Below are 20,369 nucleotides of genomic sequence, written 5' to 3' on the forward strand. Positions count from 1 at the left end.
GCTGTAAATATTGACAAAAATACTTTCTTTGTCTAACTAACTGTGGACATAATTGTGAGCACACGGAGATTAGGAAGAAGGACTGCAGCCCTCAGCAGCCTGAGAGAGATCTAGTTATCTATCCGTCCGTCCGTCCGTCCCTTCCCTCATTTCTCGATCTCTGCCTATTTCCTCTCTAATCAGGAGTCCCACTGTGGACAATCTTCACTGGTGTTTAAACAATGACCCCTTTTGGATGCAACCCCCTGTGTAGCCAGACAAAATGTAAAAACTCATAACCTTGGATGCACTCCAAGCAACCTGAACCTGCAAGGAAAATAAAGTCTAGGCTCATTTGTCACGTGAAACTCAACACAATTTTTTCATTTAAATCATTTATCCATATATCTGTAGGGTCAAATCTAACTTCTGTTGTTCCACCAGTTCCCTGTTCTGCAACATTTGGCTGTCAGAAGTGTGCACTTTTGATGACTTTTGGGTCATCTAGATGTTTCCTAGGTGGCATATTGATTGTGGACCAGGAATATCAAACATCGGCCCGGCTAGGGCTCCAATCTGGCCCACTGGACTTTTTTGTGGAGGGGTAATTCAGCTTTGGACTTTTATCTGTAATTTTAAAAGTTTTGTTGACTAATAAAAACTCTTACATGGCTACTCACAACACATCAAAGTAATTTGATTATAGATTTCTGTGATTTTACGCATTTATTTCTTTAAGTTTAAGTCCAAAGGGTTATGCTGAATGAATGAAGCATTTGTTTATAATGTAGAAAGACTGTGACACAACTGAACTTAGTTTCACTGGTCCGGTTCAAATAAGATGGGCTGTGTGTGGTAATTGTATCTGTTGACATTCCCTCCTGCATTAGCTTAAGCCATCAACAAAGAGTGTAACCTCATTTTTTGTCAGTGGCGCCAAATGAATCAGTGCAAGGGAGTATAGCTGCTTCTAGGCAAGGACTGCCATTTTCCCCTCGTTTGGGCTGGGCCTTGTGATTACAGCATGAATATTTGATACTTCTTACACACATTACACATCAATCACATAAATATTGTATATTATTCATATAATCATCATATAAATACTACGCAGATATGTTACTTGAATAATTACCATCATGAGAGAAAGTGAGGAAAAAACTGAGACTATTCACTCATATCAGCCGAGAGGGCACACGGCCTGCTTACTCGTCTTTTTCCACACTTTTAACAGAAAAATACGCCACTCACATAATTCACCACCGTACAGAATATATTCTGATTTATTGCGAGCAACACAACCTGATGTTGTTGCAGTTGTAGTAATTTCCAGCCTGTCCTTGTTTGTCCTGCCTTTGCCGCTCCTCTGAGTTCCCTGTTTGACATAAAAAAATGGATGCAGGAAATGAAATTGTTTTAAAAGTTTTATCCGGCCTGTACAGCTCATCTACTAACTGGAGGGTTGATGGTGCGATCCCTGGCTGCTCCGGCCTGCGTGCCAAATATCCTCGGGCAAGACATTAACCCTAAGTTTCCCTCTATTCATGCACATGTTGAGCATGAGTGCTGGAGGAGATGTGGGTTACATTGTGTTGCTAAAGCAGTTAGTGGAACATCAGTCGACAGTTAAGTATAACAGTGAAGTTAGCTGGTAGCAGCTAGGTTGTTTGGACTGTGTTGACAGCAGAGTCAGGCTGCACAGTGTTTCTCAGAGCATCTTTTTGCCTCTTTAAACTGTTTTGGTGAAGTAACTCTGTGAGAGACTACGGAGATTAAAAATAAAAAGGGACATGCCACGCACACTTGATGATGCCATTTCCTCTTTCACTTCAGGTTCAGCAGCATTACCGCGCAACATGGCATTCTTAACAAGTAAGCGAGACAGGGAGCCAGGTGACAGTCAGCGTTTGCCTTCCTGTCACAAGGCTCCAGCTGAGGAGAAGAAAATCAGGATGTTATGTAGAAAAACAGGTACTCGCCTGCTGCGAATGTTTTTGTAAACTTCTGCATCTTTCTTTGCAAGTGTATTATTCCTCCTTAAACTCTAGCTGCTATTTGAAATGATAGTTTCAGTTCCTGTGCCTGTCCTGCAGTGCACAGTGACTCCAGGTCACTGAAGAGGAGGCCTGCCAGCCCTGCTGTGCTCAGATCCACCTGCCCTTTAACAGCTCGAGCACAGAGAAGGATGGACAGGGATGAAAGAGAAGGGAAGCAACAGAAGAAGGGAGTGGAGGGGGACAGGCGAGAGGGCGCTCAGATACACCTCCTGAGACCTCGCCAGCACTTACTTCATGTCAAGAGGGCTAACAAGGTCTGGTCATGCTTTACTACACGTTTGCTTGTGTGAAAAGTGTGCTGTTGTATCATCGGTATGGAAACCAAACACTAATAAACATACAGGTCCTTTTAACACCCGGGGTTGTTCCTTTTGGACTTTGTCAACAGTTTTTTACTAAGTTCGATGAGAAGAGTAAAAGGTCTTGGACACATTGTCAGTGGCACCTGATGGTGGCTGAAGAGGGCCACTGACTGAGTGTGTGTGGATTAATAAAGCTGCTCTTTGACAGTCACAGCGCTGCTGTCAATGCTGCCAAACAGCTGAAACAGTCACAGTGACATTTAACCTGACATGTGCAATATTGAATACAAATGCATAGAGAGCTGTCGCCTCTCTGACATCTAGAGCTAAAGTTAAAGTTGCTGGTAAGTGATACAAACAGTCCAAACACTGGGTCTGCAGATATGAATCAGCTTTAGTGTACACAAATGATGGATTTGTTTGTTTGTTTTGCTTCTGCTTTGTTGTTATCATACACCAACATAGCATTGTTTTATTTTGGTGTTGTGTGTTTGTATATTTTTGCTACAGCTTATATGTCAAAGGAAATCTGAGTATTTCTTCACCCGTGTGTGTGTGCACCCCTTGTGCATTTGAGATTAGCATTTGTTAAAAAAAACATCCCCAAGACAGACTGTGGGGGTTTGGAGGGTCCTCCCCCCCAATGGCATAGATGTTAAATAATTCTCCCCGGATGCTCTGATTTCCTCCCACAATCCAAGGACATCAGTGTTTGATGGAATTACGATCACTAATTAATGTAAATCGTCGATCGGATGCAAGTTTCACTCCATGGGTTAGTCCTCCGATGGTCGTGGGAACTATCTGTTGTGTACCCCCCATAGTTGGCTATAGTTGGATCAGCACTAAAAATAAATGGACAGAGAAACAGGAGCAGTGGTGACACCTCCTTTCATCATCTTATACACAGATCTCAGAAACAAAAAACAGTCCAGAAAGTGACTGAAACCTTTAGAAATGTAAGTTGTGATCAGACTGAAAGCCTCTCACCTTGTCTGTGTGTGTGAACGTATTTAGTTTCAATCTCTGGGCTATGTCATCACGGCTCAGTGATGCCAACGCTAAAGTCATGTGATGGTGGCGTTGTTCCTCTGGATGCGTCGTTGACTTCATATGTTGCCAAATGCATTTAAACAAAAATTGCATGGTTACTGTGAAACCAAAACATCTAAGCATCATAAACCAGGGTGATGCTAACTTCAGGCCTACAAAAATGATTATCCACAGAAGTATGCAGACTATCACAATTTCTCTCTGTTGCAGGTTGCCATGGTTACTAAAATCTCTGAGCAAAGAACCTCCTGTGTAGCGTCAGTCATTCCTTTAACGCCGAGAACTGGTGTTGGTAACAAACAAGGCACAAGGCCAAGCAATACATACAAATCAAGGCGCCATCCCCAAAGCAGAGCCCAGGAAAGCAGCAACAAGTACCACCCCCTACATCACAACCACCGTCGAGCTAACAATCAGCACCTTCGCCACCCAACGCTTTCTAAATACTATAGCATCCACACGACCTTCAGTATTCTCCACAATTCAGGAAGAAATTCATGCCAAACTCCATGTTTAAATAAACGTTCAGTGTCTAGACGGCTGAATGAGAACCCTGTGGTCCTGAGGTTATCCAGACGGAGGAGGGGCCTTCCACCAGACACCAGTCCTGTCCTTCCGAATCGGGTTCCCTTGGACAAAAACTCATCAAATGAGTGCCAGACATCTCAGGACAAAGATGCTCGTGTCTCACAGGAGAGTGATATTTACGAGATTCAGCAGAAAGGGGACAATGTTAGAGAGGATTATGTGAACATGTGTAAACACTCTGGTAACCACGATGTGAAAGCTGTAGGAAAAAGATACGGGCATGTTGGAGATGTGAAACTTGAGAGGGGAAAGGGAAATATAGAAAAGCTGCCTGTGGCAAGCACAGCTGCTCTGGAGGCCTCTGATCAAAGGGAAAGCCTCACTAATGTCAGCACTAGCTATAACCTCATGCCTGCTGGTGAGGTTGTATGGAAACACCTGAGAGAGAAAACACTCCAAAAACATCAGAACTCTGCAATCTTAAAGCCACCTGCCAGGGCTAATGAGTCCAGGGCTGCTGCTGCTAGGACTAGTGTAACTAAAGCTGCTATTAACTCAGTGACATCTGACCCACCAGCCAATTCTTTTTCCAGGCACAGTGCCAAGGGTACTGATAACAGCAAGAAAATTAAGAAGAGTAGTTTACGAGCCGGCACCAACATAGCCCGTGAATCCAAAAGTGCTACAAAACAGTCTTCAATGAGCACCACGAAGGACACATGCAAGGATGGTGCACTTACCATCAGTTACTGTAGCGCTTCCAAAGAGGGGCTTCTCCAGGCCAAGCCTACTACCTCAGCCATCAAGACCAGGTTCAGCTCTAGAATCCTTCTAAAGCACTGATTTTTAAACAGTATCCAAACATGAATACACTCACTGTTATGTAACTAAGATTTTATGATGACAAGTACAGAAATGTTTTTAAAAGCTTTTATTGTGTTGAATAGTGGCAGAGCATGATGACGGGTTTCCTGTCAGACAGTACATGTCCTGTACTGGTGTCATTGTTGAAGATAAAATAAACTGGAAGTCATGATACTGGCTGATGCACTATAACGTGGACTGTATGATGCAGAAGTGATAAAGCTTAAAAGCTGCTAGCTTTCAGTTGATTCATTGTTTGCTTTTTGTCTGTTTATTTTCTTCTTGCTTGCTATTTCTCTTACTGTATCTTGGAAAAAAATAAAAGTATGGGGGGGGGCACCTTTTAGCACATTATGGTAAATGGACTGCTCAGTGTGAGCTGTCAAAGCACTTTTTCTACACGTTTCATTCACTCATTCACGCACAATGCGTTTATCTAAAGCGCATTTACATAACAATCGCACACACTTTGATGGGAGATCCATGAGCGGACCTCGGGGTTCATTATCTGCTTGAAGGATTCTGTGACACATGGACAGGTGGAGCCAGGCATCAAGCCGCCGACCTGGTAGAGCACCAGCTCTGCCTCGGAGCCGCGGCCACCACGAGGTCAACATTTTGTTTGAACAGCTACAGTAGTTGGTCTCCTCGGCTCCCAGCTGCCCTCGGGCTTCTGTCCTAGCATTTCTGAAACGTGTTGCTAACTTGAAATTTATGTGTTCAAAATAATAAACACAGTTTTAAAATTGAAGCTTTAACATTTGACATTTTTATACTACTGCTACATTTTGACCCAAGACAGTTTGTTGTACTACATAATGTCGCGTTTAATCAGTCTGCATATTTTATCTGCATTGCCAATAATAACTTTTGCACTATTTTAGGACCATAATAAACGTTTCAGCTAACATAGTTTACTAATGCTAGAATGTAAAGAATGCAATAACGGCACCACTGCTGCATCAAGCAACGTGCAGCATGACCCCTGGGTGTTTGCTACCCGGGGGATCAAACCCTCTGTGGGGCAAGTGTTGCCATCTTGGAGGATGGAGGTTGGTCCTAGACGATGGAAACACAAGATTTCCACTGATATGTTTCTTGAGTGAGATTAATGACAAGCCTCGTTTTTCCAGTAAGGACTATGCTACCCTATATTTTTATGCTGCCTCCACCAAAAGCTGTTGTTCTCCGAGCCTTCCTCACACTTTGACCCTATGATCAAACTGCCATAGGCGGAATCTGGACTCAGTGCTGACAGACTGTTCCTCCCAATGTTCATGTCCCAGAACATGTTACTGACACCAGCACAGACAAGTCAAGCTCACAAGTATTAGAACTGCTCATTTGGAAAATCATCGGCTGCAGGATTAGTGAAGCTGAAGCAAACGCTGAGATTACAGCTGTAACAGTGTATCCTGATGCATAGAAAGTGGTTGATTAATAAAGTAAACATTTAAATACATAAGATGTTCAAATTGTTATACTCCGGCCCAGTTTGAGGGTTTTCCTGCTTTCTTCTTGTCATAGAGTCAATTTTATAATCTTTCTCAGCTGGATGGTTCTCTATGACTCGACCTATAGGCAGTTTCCCTTTTCTGGGTTTGCAAGCACCTGTTATATATTATGTCATCAATCTTGGCTTCATGGTTACAAAAAGCTGGGACCCACTTTGTTATGTTAACCCAGGGTTTTCCCTGCATGTTTGCACGAAAGGGCTGGTGTGACAACATCTGACCAATCTAAAAGAGCATCTCACAGTTCATAACACTTTTCTTTCACAGAAAAGGATTCCTCTGAGTGTCACCTGTAAAGAAAATAAAAGAAATATACCAGTAAAACACCACAGGATTGTAAAAAGGACAAGAGGTGAATCGTTCATCTGGTGATTTAGCACACAGAGCAGCAAAATAAACACTTTAATACCAGGTAATTATCTTGTCACTGAGCTGCTGTTTACTTTTAAGGTGATGGGAAGCTCAACTGTCCCACGGGCTGATAAAGGAAATGTGGAAATCACTTTAATGTGTCACAGATCAACGTGAAATAATGTGACTGACTGAGCTGATGCTCTGTGTCCTGTGTTGTAGCTGCTTTTTCACCACAGAAAAAAGACAAGACAGCAACTCAGTCCACTGAAAGCTGAACTCGACTTATCGACATAAGACCTCAAGAAGTGAAAATGACGAGACCATGTTCAGTCGTTTGTTCGATATGATTTCTTTTGAGCACATTTTGTCCACACTCCATAACAGTGGGCGGCAGTAATGCACCGTTCTGCTGTTTGCAGCCGCTAATAAACGTCAACAAGACGAGAGCGAGCGGTGGCTGCAGCTAGCTGTCAGGACCGAAATCGCGCGTGTCCGAGACGAATCATGTTTGAAAACTTCAGAGAAAAGCTTCACATCGTCCAGCAGGATTTCACAACGGGGTTGGTCCGCTGTTTTCTGCACTAGTGAACTTTGGGTAACGTTAGCTGAGTTCGTGCATTAGGTCTTGCCAGTGTGTAGCATAGCAGGTAACGATAGCTAATGAAAAAACAACTGCAGTGTGTGCTACAGAGAGCAGCGGTTACTGAACCAACCAACCAGTTCTTATTCTGCTTTTGTGCTGGCTGAATGCGTCAGCATACCCAGTACTAATTTCCATTTGTTAGCGTGCCAACTGGTGCGATCCCAGCTGTTTACGTTACTGCTGTCAGCTGATAGTCATGTGATGACCCCCTCCCACAAACAAACTTTTGGAGTGCAGCTGTTTTGTGTGTTTGAGGGAGAGTGTGTGTAATCGGGCTCTATTCTAAGAAGCAGGTTCAGCTAATAACGCGTTTGTTATCTCTGAGAGGAGGGAAACTCTGTTTGTGTTCATCAAATAGAGTTAGCGTTAACTCTGAGTCAGTTACCAAGGTAACAGACGGTAGTTACCTTAGTTTGTTACTTTGTGTTCTTGACTTAAATGCGTTTTTGTAACAATGTGGTCATGGAGATGCTGTCAACATTTGAATGAATATGAGTCTCACACTAAACTGAAAATAATGCAGCCTGCAGACAGCGTGTGTTCTGACTACAGTCCATGTTAACTTTAATGGATGAATATTAAACTTTCTGAAATGTTCAGAAAGTTAGAGACCGAGCCTCGACATATTTTGCACTAAAAATCACCTGAATCAGTCTCACTGGGTTGACCCAAAAATCTGATCCGCTCTAAGAGGATCAGCTGACTTTTTCCTTTTCTTGTCTCCCCACAGCTTCAAGACACTTGGAGACAAATCAAGAAATACCAAAATGAAGAGGAGACCCAGGTGAGAGCTGGGTCTAAAAAAAAGTTAAAAAAAAAATATATATATATATATATAATGGAGTATAATGCTGATAACACGTGATGCGCGGTGCCGCAAATTTAAGCGGCATGATTCATCATTTAGTGAGTTCATTAGTTCGACGTTTTCCATTAAACGGTTCTCAAACTGAAATTACTATCTGAGTGTTTCTTGGTTTTAGTCTAGTGGGTTAGTCTATGTTTTTTTTCCTCATTTAGTCAATTAAGAAATTAGTCACCAGGAACATCCATAGTTTGAATCTCGGGGTGACCTAAAGGTCAGAGGTCAAGATTTCTGAAAATCTTGTGAATGTGATACTGAGAATTGATAGCATACATGGATTTACTAAAAATCTTGGAGGAGATCAAATCTCAGTGACCTCGACCTCCAGGTAAAGGCCAGAAAACAACTTCCCTGAAATGTTGAAGTTGATACCACAGGTGTGTCTGCTGGGAGGCTGAGAGGTAGTCGTGGCAGGTGCCAGTGTTTTTATATCACTGAATTCTTCAAAAAAACAAAACAAATAAACTGTTCAAAACTACTGTGTGAGAAAGTATTTGCTGCCTCCTGTTAAATCATTAAGTAACGGTGACCAGCCACGTTCTTGTGGAAGTTTCACCAGCCAACCAGCAGGTTTGATTCAGAACCTGTTTTGCTGTCGGGTAACAGTACTAACCACTTCATCACTGTGCTGCTTATCCTATGCCTGAAAAAGGCTTAAGATTCCTCAGGAAACTCAACTTAGTGTCTGGATATAATGCAATAAATGCAGTGTTGTTTCATTGGAGTATAAGGATTAGCAGAAATGGCTAGCCATAACAAGCTGACCATGTAAGTAAGCAGCTTCATTCGTGACAGACAAACATTGTGTGATCCGTCTGTCTGTTGTCCAGGTTTGAAGAGCATGTTCCTCATTTCAGTGCTGGCCTGGAACGAACACTACACACACACTCACACACACACACACACACACACACACACACACAACACACACACACACACACACACACACACACACACACACATCACAAGGTTAAAAGGAAAGAAAAGTGTTTATGCTGTTAAAATGATTATTTGTAGGTATGAGGAGAGTTGGTTTCTGCTGCATAAAAGAACGAAGGACTGTGCTCAGGCTGCAGAGGTACGAGCTATTTCTCTGTTTTTGCCTTGTTAGAAATCTACTTTCACGTCTCGCGGCATCGTTCGTTTACCTAAATTTAAGAGGTAGAAGAACTAAAAAACCTCTTTTAAATATATTATTGGCTATAAGTAAAACAGTTGGACTGAATGAGGGTATGATACCTCTTTTCTTTTTTCCACTGTTTGTCTGGGGTTGCTTGAATATCAGTTGTATAGAGTTTGCGACTGTGACATTAATGCAAAGCTGGGTCGTTTTAATATTCATTACTGACTGAAGAAAAGTTATCTCTACTTCTAAGAGTTATGTCTCTTAAAAGTAGAGATAGTGTCCGTCTCCTGAATCCAAACTGCAGCCAAAACAGGAGAAATCTGCTCTCTCTTTCTAGTCCCTGTCAGGACTCTTGCTGCAGCATTTTGGATCAGCTGAAGGCTTTTCAGGGAGTTTTTAGGACTTCCTGATAATAATGAATTACAGTCGTCCAGCCTGGAAGTAATAAATGCATGAACTAGTTTTTCAGCGTCACTCTGAGACAGGATATTTCTAACTTTAGAGATGTTGCGCAAATGGAAGAAAGCAGTCTTACATATTTGTTTAATATGTGCGTTGAAGGACATGTCCTGGTCAAAAATGACTCCAAGGTTCCTCACAGCGTTACTGGAGGCCAAGGTAATGCCATCCAGAGTAAGAATCTGGTTAGATACCATATTTCTAAGATTTTCAGGGCCGAGTACAATAACCTCAGTTTGATCTGAATTAAGAAGCAGAAAGTTAGCGGCCATCCAGGTCTTTATGTCTTTAAGACATTCCTGCAGTTTAACTCATTGTGTGATCTGCAGATGATCTGTTAGGTACGTAAGACTGGAGCTCTGCTTCCTGGTCCCAACTCTGGATCGTCACTTTTTGGGGCGTTTAATAAATGTGGCCAGATTTCTAGAAATGAGAGCTGTGCCATCCAAAGTGGGATGGATGCTGTCTCTCCTAACAAGGCCAGGTTTCCTACACAAAGTTGCTTCCTCCTCATCGTCACCCAGCCAGCAGTCTTAGCTAATTATAGGCCAATCTCCAACCTTCCTTTATATCAAACATCCTTGAAAGAGTAGTTGTCAAACAGCTAACAGATCATCTGCAGAGGAATGGTTTATTTGAAGAGTTTCAGTCAGGTTTCAGAGCTCAGCACAGCACAGAAACAGCTTTAGTGAAGGTTACAAATGATCTTCTTATGGCCTCTGACAGTGGACTCATCTCTGTGCTTGTCCTGCTAGACCTCAGTGCAGCGTTCGATACTGTCGACCATAATATCCTATTAGAGCGATTAGAACATGCTGTAGGTATTACAGGTACTGCGCTGCAGTGGTTTGTATCATATCTATCTAATAGACTCCAGTTTGTGCATGTAAATGGAGAGTCCTCTTCACACACTGAGGTTAATTATGGAGTTCCACAGGGTTCAGTGCTAGGACCAATTCTGTTTACATTATACATGCTTCCCTTAGGCAGCATCATTAGAAGACATAGTATACATTTTCACTGCTAGATGACACCCAGCTCTATCTGTCCATGAAGCCAGATGACACATGAATTAGTTAAACTGCAGGAATGTCTTAGAGATGTAGAGACCTGCACTTTTGCTTCTAAATGCACATGTGATTGAGGTTACTAAAAATCTGAGAAACATGTCCAACCAAATACGGACACCAGATGGCTTTTCTTTGGTCTCTAGTCTGTTGAAATTTCCAACTGTGAACTCTTAAAACCAGGCTTCTGGTCTTCTTATCATTTTCATCTTTCATTACATTCTCATTCATCATATTAATTATATTTTTCGCTCTTTATTAGAAATATCCTGTCTCAGAGTGACGCTGAAAAACTAGTTCATGCATTTATTACTTCCAGGCTGGACGACTGTAATTCATTATTATCAGGAAGTCCTAAAACTCCCTGAAAAGCCTTCAGCTGATCCAAAATGCTGCAGCAAGAGTCCTGACAGGGACTAGAAAGAGAGAGCAGATTTCTCCTGTTTTGGCTTCCTGTTAAATCCAGAATCAGTTCGTAGGCTCTTTAAAAGTAGAACGGCATAAATAAATGTTTATGTTTGTATTTCTTTATAAATTTTTTTAAGCTCAGCACTTCACAGATACAGTGATTTCTAGCAATTCATAGATTACAACTAAGGAAGTGGCTGCAGGACAACACAGAGTGACTTCAACCTGAAAAATAAAAACAACGACTCTGAATCAGCTCTGCTTATATTCAGTTAGTTAACAGTTAGATAGCCTGTGGTTTTGTGCCGGCGGCGATCACAGACGACCTAACAGTTCCTACTGCCTCTGGTCTGCTCACGGTCACCCCTCTTTGTTTCAGGCACTGGATGGTGACATAGTGATGCTCTCAGCACACTGGGAGAGAAAAATGACGTCACTAACACAACTGCATGAACAACTGCAAAGCTTGCCAGCCTTTATCAGTGATCTTGATGCCATCACTGCTAACATAGGTTCGTGTTCATTTCTGTGGTCAGATGACAGTCAGCGGGTCAGATGATGATATGATGTCAGCCGCCTCAGCGTTTAGAGCTTCTACTTTAAGGATTGAACACAAAACCTCAAGTTTCCATGTTGAGTAATGCTTTACACCGAGGTCTGACAGCTATGCTACGAAGCTTAGTCAAGTGTTGATACAAAATAATAAGATAAACCTTTATTAGTCCACGTGTGGGAAATTTGTTAGATTGTTAACCTGACTTAAGCAATGAGAGAAACTTAGTAAAGGGATGATAACAATACGTTAAATGTAGTCTTTTTAACAGAGATTGTATTAAAAAGCAACTTGTATGTGAGCACCTTAGTATATCAGTAATTCCAAGGACATGCAGTTTATGGCTTCACATTTTCCAGCAGCTCTTCCTGCACTGCTCATATTAAAGTGACCGAAACAATCTGGCCAACAAAGACAACAGAATTTGACTTTTTACACATGGGCAGTGTTTTTGACAAAATGGAACAAAGATGCAGGTTTTTGTGGTGTTTATGTGCGATTGTTTCCAGCTCATTTGGAAGGCGACTTTGAGGAAATGGAGAGCAGACTGGTTTACCTGGAGGCACTGTGTTTGCAGTGTGAGCAGCAGACAGCCAAACAGCAACATATCAACCAATCAGAAAACTACAAGAAAAAAAAAAGGTATGACAGTTTTTTTTCCTTCTTAATGAAAAACCTTTATATGTGAGATATTAAAATCAAACTGATTTAAAAAGTGATAAAATGATCTTTATGTAATTATAAACATCAAAAACAGACCATTTATATAGAAATAGGCAGGCATCAGTGAAATGTATTGTCTTAGATTTATGGCTGTCATTTTTGAGTGTCTTTGTGACTCCTGTCAGTTTGATTAAACTAATTACATTCAAAGTGAAAAAGCAGAAGTGTCACCACATTATTTAAACGGTCAGAGAAACAGAATGACCTTAAATGTTTGGGTGATTAATGAAAATCTTCCTTTCTGTAAATAGGAGGGAGTTGGAATTACTCGAAGGTGAGTTTCCGCGTGTTCATCCTCCAGTTTCTTACATGTTATTCTCAACAATGGTAAACCTGGTACAATACCAGCAGATGTTGTTTAAGCTGCGTTTCTTCCTGTTTTGTAGAGGAGTTGGGTTCTGAGCATGCTCAGAAAGTAGCAGAGCTGGAGCTGGTCATGCAGCAAAAACTGAGAGAGCGACAGAAAGTCTACGAAGAAGCCTTTAACCAAGATGTGGAAAAATACCTGTCCACTGGATGCCTGCAGAACAGAGGTAAGACAAATGAAAGATTGTTGACACTACTTTGTCTAACTATATGAAAATGTATAAATAATGAAATGACAAATAGCCTTTAACACCCAAACAAAGACATCTGCTAAGAAAATGACTAATGGTGAATAACTTCAGGATAATAAAAAATAATCCATATCTTCCTCCAAATGGGCTTTTTTCATCGGCTCCGTCTCTTCATATATAAGATGGAGCACAGCTTATCTTAACGACCTTGTAGTACCATATCACCCTATTAGAGCACTTGGCTCTCGCTCTGCAGGCCTACTTGTTGTTCCTAGAGTATTTAAAAGTAGAATGGGAGGCAGAGCCTTCAGTTTTCAGGCCCCTCTTCTGTGGAACCAGCTTCCAGTTTGGATTCAGGAGACAGACACAATCTCTACTTTCAAGATTAGGCTTCAAACTTTCCTTTTTGCTAAAGCATATAGTTAGGGCTGGACCAGGTGACCCAGGATCCTCCCTTAGTTATGCTGCAATAGACGTAGGCTGCTGGGGATTCCCATGATGCACTGGGTGTTTCTTCTTCACTCACTGTGTATTTATACACCACTCTGCATTTAGTCATTATTGTTATTCTCTCTTCCACGGTGTCTTTGTCCTCTCTTCCTGCCATCAGCCCAAACAGTTCTGCTAGAGGTTGTTTTTACCTTGCAATATAAAGTGCCATGAGGCGAGTGCTGCTGTAATTTGGTGCAAAATAAATTGAATTGAACTGTATCAGCCAGGACTAGTTGGGAGTTAGGAGAGGAAGACCACTGTACCACAGTACCTTTAATACCTGCAGCTGCACTGAGGTCTAGCAGGACAAGCACAGAGATGAGTCCACTGTCAGAGGCCATAAGAAGATTATTTGTAACCTTCACTAAAGCTGTTTCTGTGCTGTGCTGAGCTCTGAAACCTGACTGAAACTCTTCAAATAAACCTCTGCAGATGATCTGTTAGCTGCTTTACAGAGATAAAAGGAAGGTTGGAGCTTATCCTAAGACAGCTGAGTCAAGTGATGGCTTTTCAAGCAATGGTTATTTACTGCTAATTTGAAGGCCTGGGGTATGTAGCCCATTAAAAGAGCCCACATACAGCCTCTTCTACATTTTTAGAAGTCATGTGAGTAGGGCTGCCACGATTAGTCGACTAGTCACGATTACGTCGACTATCAAAATCGTCGACCACTAATTTAATAGTCGACGCGTCGTTTGAAGCTCTGTAAGATCCCAAAAGACGCAGGAATAAGTAGCAGGATTTAAGAGTGTAATAACGGACTGAAACAGAAGATGGCAGCATTGCACGTACAAGGATGCCAGCTGCTGATAAACCCCGAAGAAGAAGCAGCTGTGTCCGGTGTCGTAGCTGTGTCCAAATTCAGGAACCGCATCCTACTGTGCCCACTTTTGTAGGCCGAAGACTCCGACAAATGCATAGCCCAGCTTAGTTTCCAACAATGGCGGCAGCTAGTTAGTTTTAATATTACTCTTATTATTCTTTCTGTGTCACAAAATAAACGTTTAACATATTTTCATGGAGAATGTAGCTGTGTAAACCTCAAATATCGGCTCAGTTTATCAGGACACCACATATTTTCAAAAGCGCTCCGACGTTTTCGGAGACGTCTGTTAGCCACTAGCTCGATAGCTAGCCGGGGGCTAGGTCACTAGCGCCGTGAGAACACCGGACTCCCGGCCAATCGTTTTCAAACCCACTGCTGTCTTTCGCTACTCAGGTTAAACATGATATATGAGTCACTTAGATAACTTAAAAATGTTGTTTGTAATATGTAATGTTATATTTTTTTTAGTATTTTATTTGTTCCTGAGTAAATCGGTTTGGCTGAGATTAAAGTTATAGTTTTTACACAGCTGAATAAACGTCAAGCAGACAGCTGATTATCAGAAGTGTGAGATGCTCGAGAGTTTACTCCGGTGTCCTGTTATATTTTAGATAGCAAGGAGTTTATTAAACTTCACCGAAACAATCTGCAAATTTCATTAAAATTTAATAAACTATCATCTTGTCTTTATTTTTAGTTAGCACCTTAAACACTTAAAGCTGTAAGCTAATGATAGTTATATAAGAGCAGATGCTGCTGGTGCAATAAGCTGTACGTCCAATGGATGATGATCTGACTAGTCGACTATCAAAACAATCGTTTGTGGCAGCCCTACATTTGAGTCTAATAATAGATTAAATGCAAAGGCTGTCATTTTCAGCAACTGCATGGATGTTAAAATCACCCACTCTAATTATTTTACCTGAACTGAGTACTAAAAAAAAGTCTGAGACAACCGAGAATTAAAATAAGGGCGAGGTGAGGGGATCAGTCCCGTGTTTGCAGTGGTGATTGAGAGGTTGCAGGGGCATCCATATTATGTTCTGGCAGACAACACTGTGATCTGTAGTGAGTCTGGAGAGGTGGATGCATGTTCTGGAGAAACGAGGAGTGAAAGTAGGTGTAAAGACAGAACGTGTGTGAAATATACACCCTGTTGATTGAAACGATGCACTGTTTGCCACATGTAGTATGTATCAGTAACTGTAGAGTTCATATATTAAGTTTAGCAAATTGCATAATTGGAGTGTACGTTTACTTTTGCAGAGCCAGCAGGTGCTGATGTTTGCTCTCTGGATCAGGTGACACTAACTAACACAGACCAAGAGGCTTTGGATGACTTCCTCAACTCCAGTGGAGATGAAGTCACTACTGAATCATCATTGACATCAGGTAATCTCAACTCAAGACATGTTGTCATAGAGTACAAAGCAGAATTATTTATCCTGACAAAACACAATCAGCTTGGTAAACTCATACAAACATGTCAAAACATCAGCATGTTTAATGTTCCAATACAATATTTCACTTTCACTTGTGGTCAGACGTGTACATGTGGTGATCGTGGACATGGCTGTCATGGTCATTTTGGACTTTTCATGATTTCTTTGAACTGTTCTTTTCCAATGGTCCATACAGGGGAAGTCAGTAAGTGCATAAGAACAAGCCAGGAAATTGATCCCAAACATCCATCTAAATGGTTTTATAATGAGTAAAAGAAGGTGAATATAAAGCATCTGGAATGACCTGAAGCATTTAGAAAATGCATAAAAGCTGTGTGTGTGATAGTAAACCAGCCAATTTAAATGAATGTTACCAACTCTGTCGAGAAGCGTGGTCAAATATCCTGCTTACATCATGCCAGAAGCTTGTTAATAGCAACATTGAGTAAAACTTGCTAGAGGACATTTAACCAAATATTGAAGGTGTATTAGTGCAGCTGTATGGATATGTACTAATGTCAGTACTAATATCCATCATTCATTCAAGTAAGATGTATGCTGTACAATCATTCCACCCTAAAACAGAAAACAATCTAAGAGCTCTTTTTGAGGTTGACCCCTGCCCAGTGTTGCCAACTTAGCGACTTTGTTGCTATATTTAGCGGATTTTCAGACCCCCTTTGCGTCTTTTTTTCTAAAAAAGTGACTAGCGACAAATCTGGCGACTTTTGCTGGTGTTATTAGGAAGACTTATGACCACTTTTTGAGATGAGAGCACGTATCGCTCTTACTCTCCACAAGCACCGGGTGCTGCCGTGGCCACCTGACCCGTGCCAAAGCGCTCACAGGTGGCGGTCCCCACGCAGCAGTCACCTCCAGCTGCTGTCAGAGCAGGAGGTGCTGACCCCTACGCATCCAAACTGCAAATGAATCGCACATGACGAAGCCGCTGCACCCACCCTGACTGTAACGCAGTCAGTTCTTCTTTTACTTTTTGTGGATCACAAAGTTTAAAACTACTTAAAAACACACAACTCGTCTCTACAGAGGAGCTATAAATGATGGAAGCATTAAATATTACGGTCAGATGAGGACTGAAAATTAAGCTTGTCGGGTACTCTGTGAAATAAGGCTCGTCTTCTCTAATAGGTCCAGACCTTACACGTTGCTCTTCTGAATCTTCGAACCAAACCTCTCCCCCAAACGACCAGCTGTCCAACAAGGATGTATTCTGGCAGCCAGAAGAGGAACTGGCCAGTCAGGAGAGCGATGAGCCTCTGGTGCAGTCAGACGAAGAGGATATTCATCCAGATATGGCGCTGGTTGGTCTCCATGATGTTGGTACACTCAGAGGCTCTGACGACAGTGACAGTTCAGCAGACCTGTGCACTGGCACCTACGCCCTTGGAAAGGCCTGAATGTTGGACCTGTGGCTACTGCATTGATTTAGCAGGGCTTAGAGCTTTTTCTGGTCCTCAAAGATCTTCCAGATGTTAGCCTACAATGCTTTTTTTAAAAGATATAATTTCTTTGTTTTTTCAAAATGTAAAGCTTTTGAAACAATGAATTGATTCTACTAACCACGTGTAGGCAGGTCAGAAATGTATTGGAACCAAAATCATTGTTGGTTTGTTTAAAAAAAAAAAAACAAACCCAATTTGATGACCTGAGCCTTTAACATTAGGGCGCTGTATGCAAAGTGTTTCACAATCATAAGTATTTATCACCTGTTATAAAAATATCAATCTGTCATAGCAGTGTTTTGCATGTTTATGTGAAATTTATGATCTTTTGTCAGTTTTGAAACCCGGCAAGCTGATGATGATAAATTCTTCTGACTCAGACAAATGTCTAATGGATGGTTTTCATATTGTAATGTTTTTGTTTTTAATGAATTACATTTGAGGATGATGTGGTTGCACGTTAATTTCCTCTCTTGCACGTTATTGTTTAGAATATTTGATTCCAGCAATATGTGGATGACAACCAAAATGTTCTGAAAAAAGTGCACTAGCTTGGGCCAAGGGACAGACAGGGGACAGTCTACACTGGGGGAAAAACACCGGTGGAAAAGCCCCAGAGACGAGCAGACCAGAACACTCGATAGTACCAACTGCTGCTGTACGAGCTGTCTGTATTTCTGTGCACGTGTTCTTGTTCTTTCAGTTTTTTCTATCAAAGGTTCCACTGTTGCATTTTAAGTCTGTTCGTGCGTTCCTGCACTGCTTATCTGTTATCTGTATTTTCTCAGCTGCAAATCAGGAAATCAGGGACAGGACGCCGTAATCTTGATCGATAAGCTTTGCTAGAAATATTCTTTCTGCAAAGAGAAACTCAGTGAGGCTCGAAGATTTGGAAGATTCAGAACAGGAGGTTATTTGCCTTTATTGGATTGACAGTAGAGTTAGACCAGGCACCTCTAGTAATGGGTCTATCCTTCAATACAAGAGTCACCTGCTCAACCCGGTGAATGAAAGCAGCGCTTTGATTAGACAGAGTCTGAAAATCCGTTTTAAGACGAGGATGAGATTGACCATTGGTCAGCTCCTAAACCATCGACAGCCAGCAAGGACAGAAATATGTATGTCTTGTGAATCTCAGTGACCTTTCCCAAGGAATGAGGCACGCTGCATGGCTGCCAGTATGCTGCAGCTCATTTAGCAGTTGCTTGTGTGCAGGTCATTAATTCTTATTTTGGACTTTCATCCCAGATGTTTCCTGGTCTAAATCCAATAGCAACAAAAATAAAAGCTATAGCGTATGTGGAGCCAAGATAGACAGCAAGACAACGTGCGCCACAAAGCTTTAGCTTGTCTTTATAGAGTGGCATGAACAGGCTGAATTGTACAAATTGACATGAATCCGATGCACTTCAGTGAATTAACCTTTGCAGTGATCAGAAACCTTTTGATCATTTTTATTTCTTCAACATAAAAATGTTTTTCCACCCCTTTCATCGTTAGGACAAAATGATCTCAGAGCAGTGAAGGTAGAGCCAGCTGGTCTCCCATCAGTTTAATATCAGTCCATAGGTTCTTTCTTAATGTGCACGCGCAAACAACCAGGAAAAAGCTGCTGGCTTGTCATCTTCATTAGCTCAAGCTAACAGGACATGGATACACATCGGAGATGGATTCATTATGCAGCAGGATCCACGGAGACCAGAGCTATACGCAACGATAACTAACTGCAACCACAAGATGGCTGTAATCTCAAACAGGCAAGTAGCTTTATGGAGCAGTTTGAGGTGAAAGTGGATTGTTTTACGATTTCACTAGAAACACACTGCTCTCCTTGGTGTCCTGACAGAATGCCTCTGTGTAAAAACCCTCTTTTAATTTGAATAACTTACTAATAAGGAACTGAACTTCTATCCGGTTGTTCAGTCTGACGTCACTAGCCGTGTCTGGGCCTAAACTCCGCTGCAGGTCCATATATCAAACGATCACTATGGCATTACTGAGAGTTGAAAAACTGTCTAAAGTCTTTCATCTTTAATAAAATGATCAGCGTTCTGCTCTACCAGGTGTAACAACTGAGTTTAACATCCAGGCATCCATGAAAACGGAATTTATGACATTTAACGGAGTTAGAAGTTAGCAGGGAGTTAGCTCGCTAGCTTCTATCTAAATACAATATAGCATGTCCTGACTGCGGGGTTTTGGAAACAAATTAAAACGTACAGCTCTGTTATCACTTCCAGCATAAATGAAGACAGAAAACTAAACAGCAGTGACGTTTGTAGGGTTACTGAAGTTGGGCTAGCTGGTATATAATGATGTGCTACGTGACCGCTAGCGACACAGCTATGTTAGCATAATATAAACAAGCTAACTTTTTTCCCACTCGATAAAAGTTAACGTGAGTGTTCTCGGTGGTCAGGAACAAATGTAATCGCATGGCAGGATGCTGTAAAAGGACCAAACTTCAGCCAGGAGAACAACTGAGATAATCCATCCACAATACGAGGTTAGTCATTCATATACTGCTGCATGGGCTGGGCTGTAGTTACATCCTAAGGTTTTAAAAACTGAGCTTAAATAAATGATTAGCGGTAATAAAAGCCGAGGGAGGTCAACAGTGATCACTGACTGTTTTAGGAGCTTTTTGAGATCAAATAGAAGAAAATACAAAACATTAAACATGTTAACAACACAAAAGCCATATTAAACGCAGACTACTTTAGACCCGGAAGTAGGATTCGTCACGTCATCACTGAACAACCGGATAGCACTGTGAGTTTATTATTGTTTATTATTTGTATTATTAGCTTGGATCTACTGGCACTGTTGTAATTATCAGGTGGGAATGTATGCCTCATATTGTTTTTACATTCTACAAAAAGGAAAACAGCATATTATTAGATTTGTCTTCTGTAAAATTGAGGCATAAATTTCAATAAAAAATATCTGGAAAAAGAACCAGTCATGTGATTTCTTCTTTTTTGCTCATATGCTGACCAGCCTGTGAACTTTGAGTCGCATACAAACTATTTCATGTTGCTGCTGCTTTTATTTAAGGAACATTTATAAATTGCAAGCTATAATCTCCTCTGAA

The 20,369-nt window shown here is 41.4% G+C and overlaps 2 protein-coding genes across 2 annotated transcripts in view; both read left to right on the forward strand.

The window, feature by feature from the left end:
• Nucleotides 1-5,235, forward strand: part of LOC102292663 — an 11,950-nt gene extending 6,715 nt beyond the window's left edge. Inside the window, exons 6-8 of the mRNA XM_005948138.2 lie at nucleotides 1,813-1,950; nucleotides 2,073-2,290; nucleotides 3,602-5,235. Coding sequence (XP_005948200.1) covers nucleotides 1,813-1,950; nucleotides 2,073-2,290; nucleotides 3,602-4,762 — 1,517 coding nt within the window. The 3' untranslated portion in view covers nucleotides 4,763-5,235. The remainder of the gene's footprint in view (nucleotides 1-1,812; nucleotides 1,951-2,072; nucleotides 2,291-3,601) is intronic.
• Nucleotides 5,236-5,354: 119 nt separating this feature from the next.
• Nucleotides 5,355-17,739, forward strand: LOC102292966 (dysbindin-A). Its single transcript, XM_042214387.1, has 10 exons — nucleotides 5,355-7,211; nucleotides 8,025-8,078; nucleotides 8,990-9,030; nucleotides 9,167-9,237; nucleotides 11,599-11,731; nucleotides 12,282-12,414; nucleotides 12,747-12,769; nucleotides 12,882-13,028; nucleotides 15,637-15,762; nucleotides 16,962-17,739. Exons 1-10 carry the CDS (start codon nucleotides 7,156-7,158, stop codon nucleotides 17,228-17,230), a joined length of 1,053 nt encoding a protein of 350 aa, XP_042070321.1. The 5' UTR covers nucleotides 5,355-7,155; the 3' UTR covers nucleotides 17,231-17,739.
• Nucleotides 17,740-20,369: the final 2,630 nt, after the last annotated feature.

The sequence above is a fragment of the Haplochromis burtoni genome, unplaced genomic scaffold (genome assembly GCF_018398535.1).
Source record: "Haplochromis burtoni strain Fernald_Lab_line unplaced genomic scaffold, NCSU_Asbu1 Contig_558, whole genome shotgun sequence".
NCBI classification, from domain to species: domain Eukaryota; kingdom Metazoa; phylum Chordata; class Actinopteri; order Cichliformes; family Cichlidae; genus Haplochromis; species Haplochromis burtoni.